The sequence below is a fragment of the Anticarsia gemmatalis genome, chromosome 5, assembly GCF_050436995.1.
Source record: "Anticarsia gemmatalis isolate Benzon Research Colony breed Stoneville strain chromosome 5, ilAntGemm2 primary, whole genome shotgun sequence".
NCBI classification, from domain to species: Eukaryota; Metazoa; Arthropoda; class Insecta; order Lepidoptera; family Erebidae; genus Anticarsia; species Anticarsia gemmatalis.
In genome coordinates this window covers 7,148,381-7,171,925 of record NC_134749.1, presented here as the reverse complement: position 1 = coordinate 7,171,925, position 23,545 = coordinate 7,148,381, and the positions used below count along the sequence as shown (strand labels likewise).

The following is a 23,545-nucleotide window of genomic DNA, read 5'->3' as shown; positions in this document are numbered from 1 at the left end:
ATACATAATAGATAGCGTTTCATAATTTACTATAGTACAATGACTGTTGGGAAAGTGGAGATTCTATATTGCATTAATTGCATAATATGAGGAAAGTTAGTGAGGTTCACTGTCCACAAAACAGACACAAGAGTTAAACAATTAGCTTACACCATACTTGAATAGGTTAAACTACTTACCCATATTCATATCTTCAGTGCTCTTAGACTTGGTGCGGCGAGATCCCGAAGTATTGTTGTTAATCACGTTGTGATGGTGCACGTTGTGCCTGTCCGATTCTCTGGACTGAAAATTCATACAGTCCTGTTGAGTAAGTACTTAGATTAAAGTTAACTTAGAAAACAGTGGATAGAGTATGACGCAAACAAAAATAAGTTGATGATAAACCAAGCTTACGAGCTTCAAATAAAAATTGAAGGTTTTATGGTAGTGACATCTATATTCCTTACGTTTTAACCCCGACTTTAGTAGTAAATCATACTTACAGATTCATTTCCATCTCCATAGTCAACGCTCTTAGGCATGTGTTGTAGATGTTCTTTGCCAGATCGGGTGGAGGTCGCAGAAGACTTGGATGAAGTGAGTGTACCTCCTGCCTGCACACCCTCAGACTTCAGATCTTGAGTGTGCTGCGATCCTTGCCCACCGCCGCTTGCTTGAGGTTCCTCTGTTGTCTGTTACGAGAAATAATATTGTGAGAAAAACAAATAATACTATGTTTTTAGTCTTAATAGCTTTTTATATAAAAGCATTTTGCTGAACTCCGCTAACACAAGGTACCTTACTACTATTATAACGCTGAGTGCTTTAGAAGGAATTTATGTATGTATGTTTTATATCTCAGACAGAAATAAGCTTCTGGCAACTACTACATAACTATCAAAGGAAGAGGGCAATGGGATAGCAAAGACTTTGATCATGTTAGTAATATTTTATAATAAGTCAAACTGCTTCAAATACTAAAACTTACGCTAGTGCCGTGTGTTCCCACAGATGCAGTGACAGTTTTAGGCGCAGTAGAAGTGTTAGTTGTCATGGTCGATGTCTCTTGAGACTTTGGAGGCCGAGTTGGTGGCTGATTGTCAGCCTGTCGCGATGCCGCTGAAATATAACAAACCAAAACATGACTAAAAGGCTACCTTATTTGCTAATTCATAATGCTCATCTAATAACTAATTATAGGTATTAATTTGTCTGCCAGCCTTGTTGTTTTTTAAAAAGAGCTAGGTAAATGACTTACATATTAAGTAAGCTAACGGTTAAACAAAATTCAATATAAACAGCAAACTATTGACACAACTGAATAGTTTATCATTTGTTTGAACAGCATGGTCAGTTTCAAGGGTATTGACTCTTACGATAGTATTACAATCTAGTGGAGAATTAACACATTTTTTTTACTGTGAGCAATACTTTGTGTTGTCATTAAATAAAGAATAACTTACGCTTAGGAGGCGGCTGTGAGTTGGTAACGTTGTCGTACAGTGAGGTGGAAGAAGTGGCTGCAGCGACCTTCTCAGAACGTCCTGTGGTGCCTGCTGCGCCTGTCTCGGTCTCGATAGCACGGGTTGTAGTGCGGGGCAAAGTAGACGAACCTATATACACGAGACATGCATTTATTTCATGAAGTTAACAAATATGCTCTTTACTTATAGATGAATAATCATATGTACTGCAAAAGTTTTCTGTTAAAGGTTTTATGTATAAATGCAATTATAAACTATGTGTGTATGATTTGAGCAGTGATTGTTCAGATTGCAGTGCTTTTGTTTTGATTTATGTGTAAAGCAATTTGTTATCAAAACCTCAAACAATTTGGTAAATATCTATTATAAATATGTAAACCGTTGGTTTTTGTTAATGTATTTTGTGTACCGGTCGTTTCTTTATGACCATCGATACAAATAAAGTGAAACTCGTGTGTATACTTACGATAACGTGGATCTTGTGATGTTCTCAATCGTGCGTATTGTTCCTGTGTCATGCATGTGCATTGTGGTTCGCGGCCGTACGTCAGACTACAATCACACGTAACAAATTAGTCGTCATCAAGCTTCATTAGTGAAAAGCATAAACCTATAGTCCACGTCACAACACGGAAGAAACGGGTGCTCATTTGCTATTTTGTCTTACATAATAATAATAATAATAAAACTCTTTATTGTACACAGTGTATCAGTAAAATATAGGAGTAGATAAAAACTATAATCTAAGGCTGGATACAATTCCTATGCACAATCGGCGGCCTTATCGCACAAGGCAATCTCTTACAGGCAACCATGGGATGGAAAGAGATGTTTACCAGAAAAGAGGTAGTACTGCGTACAAGTCACGTTAACCTAAATGTGTGAGTTATATAAAATAAAGAATAAATACAAATCGTATACATATAAAAAATAAAAAAAATAGAATAGAATAGACATCATCTATAAATAAATAACCACATATGTAAATAATACATAGAATATATATATATATATATATATATATATATATATATATATATATATATATATATATATATATATATATATATATATATATATATATATATATATATATATTTTTAAATATACATGTAATTATATTCATACAGAAATAGCAAGAGGAGTTTAGACAGTCATGGGAAAGTAAAGAACTTAGGTTAGTGAAAGCAAAGAGTGAGAAGTATTCAAGTAAAATCGTTTTGCAGTGATAAGTAGTGCTCCTTCACCCGATTTTTAAAAATTGTGATTAAAAGCATTTCTTTAAGCAGTAACTCACGTGGTGTGACGTTCGAGTGGTAATTTCAATCTAAGGCTGGTATAATAGTCAAAAGTTTACCTGGATCGATTAGGACTAGCTGGTGTAGAGACTGGCTTCCTTTTACCCTTGAACTTTTGCTTATTTCCCGGAGGTTCTAGCTTCAAGCTGTAGCTCGAGGACGCCTTGCGGGAAAATTTGAAAGACGGAGACTGGAAACATGAACAATGTCTTAGGCGTTTGTCTAATGAAGGGTATCATGAGGTCTCACGATCATTATTGGTTTATTAACATCTATGGCATTTATTTCACGTTGAGACATTTAGGGGTTAGTTTGAATACTTTGTTGGGAAGCTGGTTTAGGCTTATGAGGTATAAATAATAATAAATTCGTCTTAATTATTTCGCCTACAAATATTTTTGCACTGATAAAAATTTTAACGAATAACTGACGTAAATATAGATATTGAAACAAGTGTTTATGTCAACAGTATAAGGACAGGTATTACACGATTGTCAGAGCTAGTTTGCTGGTATTTTAACATACATCCACGTGTTTCATACTTGTATCTTGTTAGGAAACCATGGCGTAAGTCTTGGAATGCGTTAGACGTTAGTTAGTTGCTTATTTCTTCGTCCAACGCATTCATAGCCATATGGTCTTAGCCACACTTTATCTAAAAACTAGCCTTTAGCAAGTAAGGATTATAAGATAACGTAGATTTTAAAGTCCCTATGTTATTCTATAACACATTGATATGTATCACGGTTACGAAACTGAAATGTTGACCACTTGATTGATAATCCAAACACTACAAAATAATAATAGGGGTCTATCGATAGATGAGACAAAAGTTCGTGGTTTTGATTTTTCGATATAACAACTTACTTTTTTTGTATAACCATAAGTGATTTCCTACAATACATAAAACAGAATACATTTAGAATAATCCCAAATAAGCTATCCCTAATTATTGTTTTGAATCAATGCAATATTTGCTTCCCAATTTATTCAATTATAAGTTAAATTATGTAGTTAATTGATTGTTTTACTAACTAGCATTGTTTATACTTACACAGCATTCTCTGAATTGTTTGGCATCAATGGGAGAGGTAAAGTTCAATCCCCAGGTGTCGTTGGTCATTGGATCTTTCCAATACACGAAGCATTCGGAAGCTTGGCCGATGCGAGTGCCTGCAAACGGACATTTTTATACATTCTTATTTTAATATTTAGATTCTAGAGGTTTGCCTCGGCTTTACCCAAGTTACACTGGGTTTGCCTTTAAAAAATTATGCACTAAAGCCGTTTTATATATTAGTGATAACCGTATAAAGATCTCTTTACCACTTTTTAAGTTCAAAGCGAACAGACAGACTGCAGGGGCGAGACCACTTGAATTTATAATATGCAGTAATATTGATAACAACAATTTCTCAGAAAATACTTTACATCTTTACGAAAAGATTGCATTTCAAGCTCAAGTAACACATATTTGAATAACTGGTGATAAAACCACCATTCGAGCAAAATACAAATAGAATTAACACATCAAAAATAGAAAACGCGGTTTATAGCTTTTTTCTTTTTCTGTCTTATACGTTAACGTTGGACACCAATATACTTTCGTGGAATGTCATTGATTAAAGCTTTTTAAAGATAACATAATATATATCAGTGCTTAATGATCATACAACAAAATTCACAGAATGGTATATTACAAGAAACTATACTTCTCAGTAAACTGTGGTACCTGAATTCATGTACATTTCAACTTATGTTGATTATAAAGACTTCTATCAATACAGTAGAATAATTTTAATATTCATACGTTGCTTATAACATCAATTGAATAACCACGTTTAAAATACTGCTACAATACGGAAGCTAACTTCTGTATCGGACGTTAGTGCGCAGTACGCACTGTTGAATTCGGTCCATTACCCGTCTTACCGACCAGTGTAAATTTAAAACTAGGTTACTACAGTATGCTCCCGTCGTATCTCCCAAATCGCTCTAGTGAAATATACTTGTACTGTCAGTGTGATCTTGCCGATTGTTACAAGTTTCTATTTCGGGAACAATTTTTCGTTTATGCGTTTTGTAAACAGGAAAAGTGATGTATTCATTGACGCAGCTTTTTACCATTTCTACGTTACTTTACCATCTCATATCTTAAGACTTTCGTTTCACTAAACTACAAACAAAGCTAAATTTTATTACACTTCTATAATATTGAACTGTAATAAAATTTGTAAGAAGTGCAAAAATATAGTACCATCAACTATGGCTTATGTACTTTGCCATGCTAACTTTACCAACTGAAAAATATAGGCATATTTAGAGGTATTTGTATTTCGTAGATTTTATGAAAGATTTGCATTTTTTTCATGAAAGTCTTGGTTAAGTGTTTAAGTTTAATAACAAAGCTCTACTTTATCATTAAACTTTAACATATTATTTTTTGTAATTAAACAATGTTTACAGTTACCATTATAAAGTTAAGATGCCATATTTGTCTGTACGTTTATTGAACAGAATGTACTGCAAACTGCACAGCATTTCATCGCGGCCTACTTTTAAAATCCCAAGAAGCTAGTTTATTATATTTGGATCAACTGCTTGTTTTTCTAGCTATAAATTATGAGTTTACACAAATATATATGAGATGTATGACGAAAATGAATTAACATTAATGATGTAAAACAAACAGTTCACTGCAGAAGTAGGATTATTTGCTATCAGTAAATAACACTATGTACTATGTCAACAGTGTTATTAAACAAGTAGTCAATAATAATGGACTTTTCACTAATTCATATTTACCGCGTGAGATGTTTGTGTCTAATTTTTAGCTAATTTGGGTGAAGGTCTTCATGACTAGTAACTTTGTAGAAAGAAATGTTGTTTTGCATTTATTCCTTATATTGGTTTAAGGACACCTTGTCAGTAGGTAAAAATTAGAGATTAGTTTAGTATTACGATGCGATTGTATATCATATTAGTTGATTGAATCTTAAACAGGTCAAATCCTCGAAGGATTATTACAATTATGTTTAATATAGTAATAATCAATCATAAGGTATCACTTTAAAATTAATAATGCTAATTAAACATCTGTACTGTCTTTAGCTTGATTGTAACAAAACAAACCTTTATTTTTCATATTTAATAGCATGTACACAGCTCTATCTTAAAAATCAATGAAATATTTATAAATGTGACGGTTCTACTTGAACATGACTAAAAACTGGCAACTCGTGTAACCTATTTAAAAGCATTTTACTCAATCAAATCTCTGCTCCATGGAGACAGCTGTTCGTAAGTAGATAGTTCTACACGTGTCTCATTCGTCTCTACATAGTATAATACGTACCGGGTTGTAATAGTCTGACGTCGAGTATCTTGTCGACCTGCGAGTTGTAGGCGGTGATGTGGAACACGCACTCGGGCGAGTCCTGGATGCACGTGATGTTGACAGGCACCAGATCTTCGGACACCTGCTGCCACTTCACCGTGCCGGCACCGCTCGCCGACACGTGGAACACCTCCGCCCATAGTCTGCAAGCGCTACACTTGTGAGCCATATATAGAATCCTTTTTATATCTAATTTTCTAAGCGCATGTTTGGGCTGCGTAGTGGACTTAAGACAACCTAGGGAGGTGACCCTAGCCACCAGTATGTAGTAACTATACGTATGGAGGTACGTCTAGCTAATGGTAATCAATTTTCGTAATTCTCTAAGAGCCGTCAAGTTCTTTTCGCAACCTATGTTAAATATGTCGGCAGGCACAGACATAGGCATAAGCACTTACTCCGCAATTCCAATAAAAAATCGAAGATTAATACAGTGAGTTTGTGTGAGTTCTCATTTCGAGCCGAAGAGTTATTAAGAATTAGAATAGTTATTAAGAAACCAGCTAAGGATTTAGTATCAAATGCAAATAAGTGAGCTCACATCCAGTTTACCTTCAGTGTAGCGCAAGGACGAGACTGTAAGAATCAACATACGTAAGATAATTATCTATTGACACAACTAACCATTCTCTATCAATAATTTTCCAATATTTTAAGTTAGTTAATACATACATACATTGCTTCTGAAACATTTGTTACTCGTCTGTGGAATTTAACTCCTATCCTATCAAACTAATTATCACGCACAACATAGCATAGTTATGCCATCATGCCTATTATAAGACATTATTTTTCTAAAAGATAGTCAGTTTTTTCAAACATTTTTATGACACATGGTTATAAAATTTATAACTACTAGGTATGTACGTAAATGCATTTTTATAATATTATTTATTTATATTTTAATTTGTGAACAAACATCCTTTAAAATCAATGTATTCTGATCTGTTCATATACTTAAAAAAATAAGGAAGGCAATAGAAAACCGGGTTACGCAGTGCAGGTAAGATAAATATCGTTAAAAGTTAAACCGGTTAATTCAGTTGCATAAAGTTTACTTAAAGATGTTAACAAGTCAAATACGTAGTAGTCGCTTTGATGCAACCAATAAAGTATTCGTGATACATTTTGTTTACACAGTGAATGTACATTTTGTATGTCGAAGTTGGTATAACGACACATGCGGGCGGGGACAACGCTCGTGTGGGGAAATCACTGTATTGGATTCGAAGAAATCTAACGTCCACATTAGCTATTGGGCAACCTGACTTGTACGTAAATAGTTATACCGGTAAAGTCAAACCGTTTATTTTGCTCTGATCATGATTAACAAATTCCGTTAAAAAGACTACATTCCATATTCTTAGAGTCGTTTAAAAAACTAAACATTTTGTAACTGGATAGGTACAATTTTTTTTAATGTGTAAACAAGGAGATTACTTAGTTCTACTCCCGATCACCGTTTCCAGTTTTGAACATGGTAAGATTATCGCATGACTTTTTACTAAAAGATTAAAATCTTAACTCCATTCTATTGCCTAATTCATTTCTTCTGACTTCTGATAATTTTTTTGACCTGATTGACAGGTACGAATGCGCTAAATATTGGTATTAATAAGCAATCTGTCCTTGTGTGCTGCCTACTTATTTCATTGGTTTTCAAGGTTTAAATCATAGGGATACTGCATAGACTACTACTTGGGTTAAGAAATAGCTGGTAGCTGGGTCTGTGCAGTAACCACATAGGCATAACCACTTTTTACATAAGGTAAATAATAATTTACCTTAGTAAATGTCCGTCTCTTCGTCGTGAGTTCTGCCACGGGCTGTCTTCATAGCGGTACGCCTTGCGCAGGATGGGCGCGCAGGAGCACGACGACAGCTTGTTGCCCATCGTGCGCGTGCCGCACTCGGCGCACTGCACTATGCTGCCTGCAATGTTTATATTTGTCAATCATAATACTCATTTATTAGGAACGGCTTCTGCTGTTTACCTTTAAACAGAGAGGTAATAAGTGATTTGTTATCTTTAGGAAATGAAAGATTCCAACCTATTGATTTATTAAGAAACGAATTTTTTCGTTTTGTAGTTGTTTTATATTACCATGAAAATTGTGTCAAAATTATTGATAATGTGTTCTACGCTTCTCTCTGAATTATGAACCCATACCTTCAAAAATAGTAAAAGAATTTGATGCATGTCAGCTATTAAACCTACTTGAAGAAAAAAACCAGGATGAAATTGAATTGATATGAAATTGGTCACAGCATAAGTAACACTTTAGAAAGACCGAACCCTGAACATGATCGTAGTGTGGTCTCTTTCCATTAACTCATTACCATAATTAGTATTGTCTTTCCAAGTATATTCTTAGAATCGATTACGCAAGGATAGAATTAACATAAACGTGTAAACCTATTGACTCCGCAGTAAACTATTGTGTACCTGATAGAGTTTTTAATGTTATAGCCACATGATACTAATCATCTGAGACGTTTTACCATCTATAACACATCAAGATGTTTGGTATGAATACAAAAGACCAATTTTTTCTCTATTTACGAACTGATAAATCTGTTGTGTGAGGTTGTAAATATCGAATGTTTTAGTTATAATGTCCATATTAATATAGATACATCAGATATGGAGGGCTCGCCTTGGTTCGCCTTATTAACAGACCCGATGTCGTCACACCTTCACCGTGATCTGACGAGCACCAAGCTTTAAGGTACTCAGTTGCAGTGTTTTGTAAATAGAGTTATTAATAAACTATAAATATTTGGGACAACAGATTCGCCTAGTTTTTTGTTGTTGAATTACCATCCACACGACGGTAGGTACTTTGTGTGAAGCATAATGAATAATCGCCATGTAGGTGTTTGCCCACATTAGAGAGTGATATGTCAATCCCACGTATCTTGGTATAAATAATGTCAACGCTCTAGATTTGTTGATTCACAGTTCAGTGTATAGTTCTATAACATCAATACAGCGTCGTGTTGGGAAACGAATATAATGACGTTGTATAAAGATAATTCCTCATTGACCTCATTCATAAACGTTCAATAGAAGTGTTTTAGATATTTAGTCGTTTATGTTGCTAAGACGAAAATGTACGAGATACTTATTCAATATTTTCATGTTGCTGATTGATAATTATAACTTTCTAGATATTTATGAACGTAAGTGATTGTATGGTTAAACTATGTTTTTTAATATAATTTGCCTAATTCATTCAATTACCTGCTTACTTGTTTGTACCTCTATATGTAATGGTGTAGTGGTGTGAACTGTGTGTGTGTATGTGTGTGCACTTACCCGCGGTCCCGTGATGTCACCAGGTGCCATCGGTGCGCGAGAGCGAGTGTCCGCGGTTCAGGCTCTGCGAGCGCTGCGTGCCGTGTCTGTACGGGTGTTTCACAACGGCATGCTGCAACATAACCAAACATTTCTTGCAATCTAACACACGACTCATCCATGTCTACGTACGCAACACACTAATACCAATAAACTTCGTTCGTTCCAGGAGCAATCTCTTCATCTTACGTACGGTTTTCATCTTGTATTCTCACTTAATACCATCTTCAAATATTAAGGGAATTGAGGTTTTCATTTATTTTAATATTTTATTTAAAAAATATCAGGACATATTTTATAAATTTTATTTAGTGTGTTATGATTTAAAATGATATACGTTGATAGGAAAGGAGGTGAAGCGAATATACATGCATCATGGAAACAATAAAATATTATATAAAACTACAGATACTATACTACATTATAACATGGCCAAAATGTGATAATACAGGTATTAATTAACATCTTAGTGAAGGAGCGTTTCTGGGATCTTATCATCTTTACAATAATGTTCGACAATTATTAGGAATTTGAAAGGAGTTAAATTGACTTACACTATTGAGCTACACCTTGATTTCAACTCTATTATTTAACTCTCACTACAATAATTAAAAAGAAAGGGACGTGAAACTCTTGCCTTGAGGTAAAACGTTGTAATCTGAGCATCAATACAGCAGCGATTCAAGTGTATAGGTCTATCAAGTCTTGATCGACCACGTGACTCATGAGAATATTATTAAGTCATCGACTAATGCGCCATGCTAAATTACCTGTCCAATGGCATCATCTAACCATTTATACTATTATATTCAATTCTTTATAGTAATCACTTGGTTATATCACACACAGCTAGCTTCCTATAAATAATTGTTGATCTAGGGATATGTTTCATGAATATGTATTTTCTATTTTTAATACTCTACATATTAGTACAGCTATTACTATCTATAAAGACTAGTCTGCGTATAGTCTGATAGGACTTCAATAAACTTTAGAAGGCTTGAATTTCATCGATCTAGATGTGATGTTGCCCCCGTAGAGTTTTTACTAAGATGCAAGTTTCATTAGAAACGGATCAGGTGGTTTTGCGGCGTCTCGAATAAATGAAGTAGAGGAAAATCTCGATTCGTTGTTAGTCGGGATAAAAAACGTGAAGCAGTTCTAAGTGGAATTCGTTTCAAGCGATCAGACTATATAAACTGAGAAGGGATTTAGACTAAGAATAACTCGATATCTTTAAGATTGTCATTTAAACTGCAAGTGTCGCCAAGTTTGTTTAGATTATAATATTTTTACCTAATAATCGTGCTACTATCTATTTTATAAGTACTGACACGTTAATTGGTAATGGTGTTACGGCTTAACAGAGTTTAAGAATCGACCTCCTATTTTATTGAAGTATTTCGATGCCACATATAACCTATTCTATAATAGCCACCAATTTTAGTTCGAAAGTTTAGTCGATGAAGAACTGTAAATAGTGTTTCATTAGTTCTTATTAAGTAAATAGAAAAAGTTTCGAGTTAATCTAGTATCTGGGGTATCGATACGTCCAAGTCCGACTCTATCCTATCAAATAGTAATTAAAATTCTAACGCCGCATTTCGATCTCGACGGCAGTGCCTTCAATCATGTTAGATTAGACCGACTGTATGTGGGTCAGCTTAGTTTGGCTTCATATTTAAAACAGTCTATTCACACCACAAACGAATACATAACTAGTTTTTGTACTATACATTGTGTGTTACCGTTATATTCACCTTATAAATATTTGTTAACTGAACTTATTATGTAAGTGATAAGAGCTATATTTTGTATGTTTGCATTTTTAATAGTAAGTAGGTAGGCATTATAATGTCTGTAATTTTGAAAAATATACTAGATTTTATAGTTCAATGCAGATATTGATGTGTCAACGGTAGAGTACACACACTATATGCAAATGATCATATGACATCAAGGTAGTAGCACATTACTGGTCGTGTAATGGTGTAAATAATCTGTGAAGGTATAATGTTATCTCGGGTAATAAGGTAATAAGCCGAAGGTTTAATCTATACACGTTGTCCAGAACTATCCGCGTGACCCCAGCTGGCGAGTAGGTGCGCTACGCTGCTGTAATAGTATAGATTACGTGTTACACGGTAATTATATATTTAGGAATTGTCTAATTATAATAAATGGGCATATAATACATATTATATAGCGATAATACATATACTTTTACATATAACATAATAATTAATACGTAATTAACATATGCTTAGCACGTCATTAATTTTAATATTATATTTTAAACAGAACGTGTGAACATGCATAATACTGATTGCTCGGTACAACTTTACTGTGCATGAAATTTTAATTATGATTTCACATGACGTTAATTTATCATTATTTTAATGGCAAAAACGCCCCATAATACAGACATTCACGAGGGAGGTAGGGGTATACAAACACTCCATGTGCAAATCAATTTAAAGGTATTTACGAACCTCGAAATTGTTCCAATTTTGCGCAGAAAATTTAGCAGCCTCCACGCTCTCTTTAGCACCCATATTTACGAAGTAGTGAAATCACTCGAATGAACTATGACAAGTCGGTTTCGATGCGTATGCTCTGAGCTCGTGACACTAATGTGCACTACGGCCGGTCTCTCTGGGAGAGTCGGGTTTAATAAGCATTTAAATACCTCTATCTTCGGTCGTTCGCAAAGTTAAAAATTCACAGCGTTGAATAGTAAATGAGGGGTGTTGTATGTTGCAGCGAGCAGCGCACGAGGGCGGCGCGGATGCAGGCGCGGCGTGTAAACACCGCCAGCTGCTGGCTGCGGCGCGCACTCCGCAGCTGCGGGCTGCTCGCGCTGCCGCCGCACGCCCGCACCCGACCTACGCACGGGCACCGCACCGCCACCGTCCGACCCGCACACCTCAAGCGCTGCCTACCTAACACCCGGACGCGCTCACACTTTCGATTATCTCGGGATATCTCAAAGTGCGCAGAATATAATGTGCGGTGATACGATTTTGGTCGCGGTGCGGCAGGGCGACACCGGCGGCTCGGCTAAACGTCAGAGCAGACTGGGTCGCGATACAAGCGTGCGTGGCGGCGCTGTGTGCGCACAGTCGCGCCGGCCGCCGCCGCGCACCAGCCGCCCGCCGAAAGCCGAGACGCAGCGACGCCCAAACCTAGCAAACGATACGGTGGCCAGCGCCCTCCATCTCACTGAGATGAGTCGCCCTCGTATCACTGTACCTATATTTCGGCTTACTTCCTCAATAAAATCAATCTTTGCCGACAAAATAGGGAGATATACGCCTTATACGAGTTTGCATACGAATTGTATTAATAACATGTATCGAGATTAAGAAGATCATCAATGGACGTTCGGAGCGGTGCGGCGTGGGGCGGGAGTTGCGCGCGCACTCTCCCCGAGACAACATTCGATTTTGGTCCATGACTGTTGGATGCTTACTGTGGCCCAACGAAGCCTTTAATAGTTCATTCTAGACTACGACCGAGTACGCGACCATTTAATCATTTTACCACGATACAATTAGAACCTAATATACCTGTCGTCGCAAAGAACTCAAATACCCCAATCAAACACAACATTTTCTTCGAAACACACAACATGCTGCACTAAATCATATTAATTACAAACTATGTAATATGATATCATTATGTTATTAGTAACTGGTTCATCATGAGGCTAGGATTCAAATACATGTAGAGAGTAAAATATGTTCCGAAGTACAAAGTACGCAATGAACAGCAATGTGGTATTGACGCTCATAATACGTAGCTCATAGTTCTATCCTAAAATTTTGTATGTTGTACTCCTTCGTGCTTTTGAAATTGAATTGAAACGCTAACCACATCACATGTAAAGGAAAATATAATGTAGGCTCATGTACATAAATGTTTTACGATTCACGAAAACTGGTGTTAAAATTTACCGAAAGAAATCAATAACGATGGCCTTAATCGATATTAGGATCAAAATTCGAACAGTAAGTTGCAATGTTCCATTCACCGAACTGTTTGATGGCAGTTTTCATAGTCAGCTGTTGGGCGCAAGCACGGAAGTCGGGAATGGTTTCGCGAGAACAGCAAAAATTTGCAAAATTAGGTCAGGTTACCGCACAGCTGGTTATTTCGTGAAGGTGATCAATTTCACATACATTATTTATTACACTCGAAAATTAAAGTGGTTAGGCCAGCAAGTCGATTTATATTAAACATATCAAATTAATTCATGATTTTAATACCACAAGCGAGATTTTTTTACGTTCGGTACCTTTAGGTACAAATTTGATATCCAAAATTACTTAAAAAATCTAGTTCTTGCGAAATACAGGAGCTAATCAAGTGATCGGTTTCACAAATAATATTTTTCGATAAGTACTCGGTTGACCATAGTTGAGAGTGGTAGAATGCATATCAGATGAAGACTGACTATTCCTCGACCACATTTAACTCGTGTAAGTATCGTTATACTGCATACAATGATAAATTGAAGTGTTAACGCGCGATACAAAAAAAGGCTATAATCTGCTCAATTTTAAAGTTCAGGTATAAGTACAATACACATATCATCGTGGAGTACTTTAATTGTATTCTCAACATATCACTCAATCTGAGTGTGTATAGCGTATTTTAAATAATGATAATAAAAGTCTCGTGTGGTATAGTCAAAACATATGTGTACCTATTATCATAGACCTCTATTTTTTTAATTAACCTTTCTATCAGTATCCAGGAGTATTTTTTAAGCAATGCCATACAACTAACTTTCTGCTAAATATTCAGACTTGCCCAGGGAAATCATATAAAAGAACAATTATCTAACCATATTCTTGCCTTCGCTTCTTGTTTACAAAATCGACTGGAAAAAGTCAACATCAACAGAAGAATATGACGGAATGTCAACGGGGTGGCAAACTAAATGTCACGGTTAAAATTGAAAAAATCAAAAAGGTTGAATAGGCTTATTTTTGTTCCCGTGACTTAGGCAAAATGTTCCTAATAAAAAAATAACAATAAATAAAAAAAAACTGTAGATACCTGATACTTCTGAGTCGAAATTATCGGTAGCATTAACATCTACTTATCTGTTAACTAAATGTTGTTTCAAACAGTACGTCTGACTACTTGGCCGCTATATCTACGTTGTAATTAATAAAAAAGATTATATTTCAACGTTTAAAAAAATGACAATCCCGATAGGGGCAATACTTGTGTTGTTTCTGGTTACACCTATATGGGATTTTAGTATGTGGCTTTACTATGCAACAATTGAACTTTGAACCGTACAGTATTAATCGTCGTTTCGTCAATGTGCGATATGCATGACCATTTTATTAATAAAATTCTTATGGTATGCTGTCGCAATGCTCTGTGTGAAGTAAACCAAAAAAAAACTTTAAAGGACTTTCTTATATTTTAAATTTTATTTTCAAAGAGAACCAAAGTTAATAAAGGAGATACATGATGACCAGTTTTATGTGGTGACGTATATTTAACGGTTATAGGTCACTTATGTCTATCGAAACCTATTCGGATATTCGACAACAGACGCGATCCTTACTCATGAAAGGATGGCCGAGAAGGTAAGCTTCAATGAACACGTTAAACGGTCGATCCTTGTCATACAAACATCTACGACAGGTACCAACAGATAGGAAGGAGCTTCAAAAATTCTGGCACCTCGTCTAACCTTAGTTTGACGGTCCCCGGTAATTGGGTTGCGGAGGTCACACTGCATTCGCTTGTGTAAATCAGTAATCAACCGCACTAGTTTACATGGAGGGCAGTAACGAAATTCTCTACAGTTGGTTCTAACAACTATCGAGAATTTGACTTTAAAATGTACTGAAATATTAGTACCTACGGCAACCGCTAGGTGCGCTGATCAGGTTTTCCATACAAAATTTTATGTTAGCTAACCGGTTTTCCATTGCCAGTAATAGTAGGAAATCATCCCTCTGTTTCCAAAAAATGCGTAAAATACCTGCTATGATAGCTATAGACTGTAAAGGATGATTGGTATGGAAAGTGCCCTTAGCTAAGGTTTCAAATGATAAACTTTATTTGTGCGATGTCATATTCTATATACTTCTTAACCCAAAAATCTTTTAAATTATGAATTATTTTTACGCGCAATGGGAATGAGCTCACGCTTTTTAGGACTATTGCTTGTTATTTTAAAGCAATCTTATTATTGATAGATTTTTTGTACTTTCGTAAATAATAATATGCAGTGTAGTAAAACACTAAATATGAAGATTGACTACGAGAAACGGTTCGAGTACACTAGTCAGCTCAGGTAAAATGACATACTGATGTTCAAACTAATTGACATCTGCACAACCTGTGACTCTTACCAAAAAGTCCTCTACGTGAACACTAAATTATCTCGCCACCTGACATTACCACAAAATATCAAAATAAATCTTTAACGATATTAAATCACAATTTCACAATATGCTACTAATCATTTTAAGTTTTCGATCATAGATAGCACATATCGCACAAAAATGTACATATTATCTTATTATAAAATTTCCATGTCACAATGTTAGTTACCGTATACCTCCGAAAGGCTTAACCAATTCTCATGAAATTTTGTGAGCATATTGAGTAGGTCTGAAAATCAGTCAACATCTATCTTTCAAACCCCTAAGTGACACTATTTTTTTTTAATTATTATGGCAAAACAACGTTTGCCAGGTCAGCTAGTTATTTTATAATTTCGAAGTCAATAACAGCTCATCTATCCGTATGTTGTATACATGTACTTATATGTAGAACATGGCAGAGCAGAGGCGTCATAATAGATCTGCTTTGATCGCTGTAGCACAGCACAGTGAAGCCTGTTGGCCCTACCTCTCTATTACACATACAAATAGGCTACATGTCGGCTGTGAACGCAAAGCTGGCATGGTAAATTTATCTAGCTATTGTTATAACTACAATACAATACTATAGTACTAGTATAGTAGTATTACAATACTATACTTCTTTAATACGTATCACTTTCATTTTAGTAATATATTACTAAATATTACAGTAATAAAACAAACGGTGATCGAACTCAATGAGAGCCTGTCGAACAAGCCTAGGATTTTCAAAATCGGATCAATAGTTCCAGAGATTCAAACTTAGTTACAACCTAGTGCACCTATTAATATCAGATATCTAAAATAGCACGAATTCAATTTGTCAGAATGTGAATCAAATAATACGATTTTCATACAAAAGCACTGCATTCATGGTACCGGGTTTTAAAAGGTTGTAGCGCGAAACGTCGAGAGCTTAATCCTCAAATAGACATGAGACTAAAAAATTGTATTAGGATTTACAAATAGTTCGTCGATACCTGTGTATCTGTTGTTTATGTGTTAAAACGATACGCGATAAGTATTTTTGTAGATAGTCTTAAACAGAATTAAAAGAACTGATAAGTATTAAATTTCTGCGTAATCCCGGATTCGTTTTTTTGTAGTCAAATGTTTTGGACCTCGATTACAGTCATAACTATGTTAGACAAAGCATGTTTTGACTATAATTTAATGTTAACATCTGAATAGATCTCGTAAGTTGTACTTAGTGTATGTATTTCTACATTAAGCAAAACTAGAAACAGGTCTTCACTTAAGTTAAGCCAGAAGAACCATTTTTGGTCTGCAGAACATTGTTAGATTTGAGTAGAGTCTGACTGATATATGTAAACTTTCAATCTTTTTCAATCGTTATCTCATCCTCGTAAAATATCATTATTTAACTAATTTACCAAGAAAGTGAAATAGCATCTCCAGTTTTTCAGAAACACCTTAAATCGTCTGTGTTATTGACATGTAGTACAAATTGTAAATTTAAATTGTTAACTGTTTGAAATATTTAATAAAATGACAATCATTGCAAAAGTATTTTCTTTTCAGGTAATACGAGTGTCCCATCTAAATTACTTGCATAATATTATTCACATTCAATGTCCACATCAATCATGAACTACAACATGGAAAACCCTTTTGTTTTCATCGTATCGCCAGTTTCCATTCGAAACATTTGCTCTATAGTTCTATACAGCCAGGCGCGAGTAGGTCAAACACTAAGTATGATAACTGAAAGCAGTAAGGCAACTTTGAATTATCTCGAGCAAGTAACTCGCAGGTTGCAAATGAGCAGTATAAACGACATTTGTCTCGCTATGAAACACTAGTTAGAGTGCCAGTCAAAGAATATTAAAGCTCAGTTTCTTCACTTTCAAATATCTATCAGATTGCTTGGCAGATAGAATCTTGACCGTTCATTAAATTCATATATTTTCTGACACTGTGTTTAGCAGATAGGTTATCCACTACTATGCCGTTATTCATAAACTGTGAAACTGGCCTAAAAATTCTCGAAGATGTAGCCGTTCATACAAGAAATTTTTATTAGACACAAATGTATCAGTTATTTTAATTTTAGAGCTCTACTAGCCATATGTGTTCATAATCGTTAGCAGACTGATATATCAATGTAAGAACAGAGTTAAGATACCCAGTAGAAAACTAGTAAAAAAAATCTTGTTTGTACAGCTTTATATCAAGAACTACTCCGAAACCACGGTATAAATGCATTGAAAAACCTATTTCATCTGGCAATGGTCTTTGATCTTATTAATATCGACAGCAATAGAAACATTTTGATATAAAGATATATCAATAATATATTTACCAGTCACTTTTAGCATAGGCTGAATGACAATTACTGCCTACGTCTTTAAGCTTATTTAAACATCACCTTGAACGGAGAAAGTTCGTAATGAAGTGCATACAAACGCATGACTTATTTAATTGGATGTAGAATCACCTTAATCATTTCTTTGGCTTTATATTCTTGAATATTAGGTGAAACCCAGACAGAAGTGGGTAGCAACTAGATTCCGAGTTTTGTAACATTGCCGCATAGATAAACGTTACAGGTCAACGGTACACTACGAATAATAAAGTCATGAACTCATGAGCGAATTCTACTGCAAGTGAGTAAATTATTATGTATGATATGACACCTCACCACACTCGAAACTCACGGCAAATATAGCACTTGGTATAATAAAACAAAGTAATGTGGTAGAGGACAGCCGAATTGGTTCTAAAATAGGAAAACTAAGGTTTAAACTAATGTGTGAAGATACTATCTTGCAATTTACGTCGTTGGATTCGTAAGTAACTCTATTTGAGCTTGGTGAAAGTTTTCAAAATATTACTAGAAAAAATATGCCTAAGTATAATTAAAATATTCGCGGTAAGGTATTGGAATGTTAAAACTGAATTATTAGGATGAGAGAACGTAGAAAACTATTAAAAGAAACAGTTTTTTTAGGTTCAGAAACAAAATCAAAATTTGGCAGTCATTTACTAACTTTAATTACGTTAAAGAATAAAATTTCACCCAATATAGAGATTGGGCAGTGCATTTTATTAAACACATCTGTCGCCAGGCGGTTTCATGTGGTTTCAATAACGATACACCATACCTACATATTGCCAGAAACGATTTTCAGATTGATTGGTTAGTTGTGGTATTTATTCATTTTACTATTTATTTAACGAGTACAACGGATGGACCGGAACTATTCTTTATTTGTGTTTTGTAAAAGATTCATTAATTGCCTCACATGTTTTTTACCATTTCATTTTTTTCTTAAATTCTGTTTTAAACCTTTAAAATATAGAAAATAATTTTATTTTGTTCTGTATTCCGATAATCCGCAAAAATACAGAGATTTTATGTAGTTGCTACCATTATGTATTACATTGTCTAAAATGTTAACAACATCAAAATACCTAAAACCTTTCCACCGTAACCGTATCTCGAGCTAGGAGTCTAACAACACGCACTCTAAGATACAAAAGTTGCAATACGTAAAGCACTGTGTTGTGCTTATATATTGCTCTAGTGATATAAAGTGATAACGTATCTCAAGGAAATATAAGGTAGTATTTCGAGCAACATTCTCAAGACCACGGAATTCCCTTAGGTTTGAAATATTGAAAACATATGTTGCACTCACATATTATTAAGATTTCAAATCAGTAGGTATTATAAATGTGTCGTATAAATGCTTATTGAAAATACGACTACTGTATTTTATTGCCAATACAGCAAAATATGGGCGAATATTATGAATACTTACGTAGACAGAGGTGGATACATTTTACGAGGCAGCCTTTCAAATTTCTTCGCTTATACGAGTAGATATAAATATGTGTGAGTTGCAGGTCTGGCTACTAGTATCGATTTCCGCAAGGCTAAGCCCAAATGCCCTATCATTTCACTCATCTGCTCCTCTCAAAACATCACTGCATATTGCAACGTAATATAGCATATTGCGTACAATTGTAAAAAATATTAATCTAGTGCATGTAAATGATACATTGGCCTATCTATTGGTGTGTAACCTTTTAAACTATTTCTGCCTCTATATTATAAAAATGTACTAATCCAGATAAAAAATGTTTTTCCGAATAGACGCAAGGTTTTCCGTTCCATAATATATTTATTATTTTTCAGTAAAATAAAAATAAAACCGAGGAAAACTTTTCAAGTAGTGTCGTAAAAAAATAGTTAATAATAACAAAAATCATATTGCTCTTCCAATCGCTTTTAGACTCACTATTTAAAACTAACTATTATCGTGGTATTAACTATAAATAACAAATAATATATAAATGAGTTAATCCTAACAACAAAAATTCGGAGAATTACTGCCACGCTTTGTCTACAAAAATTCAAAAGTGATTCTCTACTTGGTTTGGAAATCGCAAAGAATCCTTGTTTTTACGTGTGTTTTTACTAAGAAACAAAAGTCAAAAATGTCTCTCCCTTTAACAACTAATGCCCATGTTATATTTTTACGTAGTTTTAGATAATAATATGAAAATAGAGAATATGCAGATGGTAAACATTGCAACCAAATAATAGCTACCTGAGGATATGTTATTGAAACAGGCTGATAGTTAATATAAAAAAATGTATGCTCTACACAGAGTACACGTTAGGAGGATACTCTTTGTGAAACATGAATATTTTTGTATACACTTTTTTGTGCCAGGGAAATCTAGTAGATTTGAGCGGTAATTTATATTTGAAGGATATTTGAAGAGAACTAACATTTCAAACTAAAAAGATCACATCCCTATTATTCCCTATATTTACTGCAATGTTTCTTAACTTCTGTTAGGAATAGAAACAGTCTCATATTAAGAATAGACTCCTATTATCATCAGATAACTCAAAGCCCGGTCTCTCCTTAATTCCTATGATCCTAGTCTAGCAGCGGGGCCGTTATGTGTTAAATCTATATTTTTTTTATTATTTTCTTTTAGTAAACGATCTTAAACATACATTGTTATACTACATTTTATTTGGTTGCAGATGTGATCACGCTGAAATTATTACGTCCGTGGTGTTGTATTTTACTTCGACAACCACTCAGTGTATTGCAAAGCTAGAACTGATCACCGGAAGAATACTGTAAATAAAGGGAAACTACAGTAAATATTTAATAGGACAAAGAAGAATCACTAGAGGGAGCTTCCCCGAAGGGCTCGAAGGAAAATAGTTATTGCACTATGCAATGGATCGATAAGGTAAAGTTTCGTTGAATCCAACAAAAACACGTATTTTAGCGATGAGTAACTGTTGGAAAAATATAAGCTTTGAACAGAACTCAATAAGTGATCTCTATGTAGAGCATATCCTGGAAATAATTGTGAATTATAAACTGTTTCCGAGATAACATTTATAGGTTATCAAAAAATTAAAACTAGAAGTAAGATCCTCGCTAGCAATTCACTTTAAAAATAGGAATAACAGCCATTTTGAAAAAATTGCGCCGAATTAATAATTTTTTATTTCGTCGGTTTATAATTTTGATTTCGACACGACTGGGTTATACAATCCTAAGTACTGTAAAAATGACCATGTTTATTTTACTACTAACACCTAAATATCTAACAGACAGACCGCAATACGTAATAACAAATGTATATCAGCTTGCGATGTACAAGCCTGATATTATGACTCGACTTTCAACAAATTCATTAGGAGTCTGTTATACTTCGTTACAGCGACTGCAGCTCCAGAGGCAACTGAAGTGGAAACATTGCCTTACTCCTGCAGCTTTCAAGTTTGCCTTAGTTTAAAGCTGCAAGAGTACGGTCGACCAATATAGCTTAATGTTTTTCTCCCGTTAAAAACATTTGTACACCTTAACAGTTCCAGTTCAGGCTACAGCTACCGTGAATACTTATATGAATACAATTGACAACCACAGTGGTCTCGTGATCATCATGATTTTTGTTGTGAGGCCATTTATGAATAAAACTATTGTCTCTATAATTTATACCTCAATGAAAAAATAAAGGTTTTTGGCTTTAATAATTTAAGCCATTTGGTTACTGAGGATGTTCTTTTCTATCACATAATTAGTTCCGATAGTTGATTGAGTAAAGCCAGAAAGGACGTTACATCGAGTGTTACAATTAAAATACTTAAATACTAAGAGGAGGGGGAGGTGTAATTGTACTATCAAAACGTATTTTTTTTCATATTCGGTCTATCAATATTATAAAAAGACGGTTAATATTTTTAAGTATTTATGCCAAACTGAAAGTCTTCATGGAACTAGGTATGCTCGCGATATAACAGATAAATAGACATGAGATTTGACAATACATACGTACTTGAGAAATTATCAGCGCAGAAAAATTTACGTCGCCTTTTATTTTGTTCCCGTGCTCGTTTAAAAGAATCATTATAACAATATGTAACTGGAAGTAAAATCGCTCCTGTTCATTGGTTAATCTTATTGTGAATTTACCAAGTCATGAATTAAACAAGTAATTAACTGCTCATAGCGACCTCTACTGTCGAGATTATAAACATGTCAAAGCTTTAGTTACCATCCAAACTAACAGATGGCGCTATTAAAAAAGGTTTTTAATTGTTGTTTAATTATATCATTTAAATAATTTAGCCTTTGAGTTGTAGAAAATTGCACAACATATTATGGGATACATGGAATTGGCTATACTTGACAATGGTTATCAAGTTTACAGTTTTTTTTGATAAGAACTACATACATAATTTTCAACTTCTGTCACATTTAAATTTTACACAATATTGATTAGCTCTCGGTGATATGTAGATGCGTCATTAAATTAAATTTGACTTAAATATAGACTAACAAAAAACGAACTACCAGACTAATTATACGTATATTGTAAGTAAATAAACACAATTGTTTATGTCAGAACTCATAAAAGATACATTGAAGTACCGCACCTGACGGAAGTAAGTGTCTAGTAATGATTTTCTCCTTTCAGGCACTTACCTACCGCTTACTTCATGTCAAACTGCATCAAGTCTAACTCGAGTGAAGTACGCCATTATTTACACGCATCTTTTATTAGGATAAGCATTTAGATATTGTATTAAAAATATATATTGCGCAACTATACCACGGTATATGCATCATGCTATAGTTTCTGTTAACAACGTGCAATGACAACTAAATATTAAATGGTACCTAATCTGAAAATGAGAATAATAAATCATGTTGTCTAGATTTAAAAAAATCGTAACATCTCCTTATTGATCCTGTACCTAACATAAAGAGCGAAAATGGGAAACAATCGAGATCACGAAATTATAATAGATACTATCAAGTAACATTACAATAATATGAAATATAGGTTAATAGATTATCAGGTATTATGATATAATTTCACATTCAAGATTAAGTAGAAATTGATGAACCAGAAATGTAAATAGGTATACAATTAACATGATAGTGATTAGTGCAACAAGTCGTGTTTTACTTTAATACAAGAACCCCAGCGAAGAACCCTAGGTAACTATGTAAATAAATAGTTAGTTATAACGATATACAGATCGATACTATGTTAACTGTCTTCGTGCTAAACGTATTCATCGCTGCCTTTTCATTTGTTATAAATCTACAATGAGAACATCG

The 23,545-nt window shown here is 34.4% G+C and overlaps 1 protein-coding gene across 19 annotated transcripts in view; it reads right to left on the bottom strand.

The window, feature by feature from the left end:
• sif (guanine nucleotide exchange factor still life) overlaps nucleotides 1–23,545 on the bottom strand; it is an 83,170-nt gene that overhangs the window by 58,625 nt on the left and 1,000 nt on the right. For 13 of the 19 annotated variants that reach the window (XR_012959489.1, XM_076114484.1, XM_076114488.1 and 10 more), the window contains exons 1-11: nucleotides 12,012–12,349; nucleotides 9,481–9,592; nucleotides 7,946–8,093; nucleotides 6,120–6,304; nucleotides 3,819–3,937; nucleotides 2,824–2,954; nucleotides 1,933–2,018; nucleotides 1,446–1,595; nucleotides 971–1,101; nucleotides 486–674; nucleotides 180–303 (exon numbers count right to left, since the gene is read on the bottom strand). Coding sequence is in view for 18 of the 19 variants with exons in the window: in XM_076114484.1 (XP_075970599.1) it covers nucleotides 180–303; nucleotides 486–674; nucleotides 971–1,101; nucleotides 1,446–1,595; nucleotides 1,933–2,018; nucleotides 2,824–2,954; nucleotides 3,819–3,937; nucleotides 6,120–6,304; nucleotides 7,946–8,055 (1,225 nt within the window). In the remaining variant the exon portion in view is untranslated. Of the gene's footprint in view, nucleotides 1–179; nucleotides 304–485; nucleotides 675–970; nucleotides 1,102–1,445; nucleotides 1,596–1,932; nucleotides 2,019–2,823; nucleotides 2,955–3,818; nucleotides 3,938–6,119; nucleotides 6,305–7,945; nucleotides 8,094–9,480; nucleotides 9,593–10,073; nucleotides 10,093–12,011; nucleotides 12,350–23,545 lie in introns of those variants that run through there. The other 6 variants (XM_076114476.1, XM_076114481.1, XM_076114486.1 and 3 more) reach the window with 3 other exon arrangements.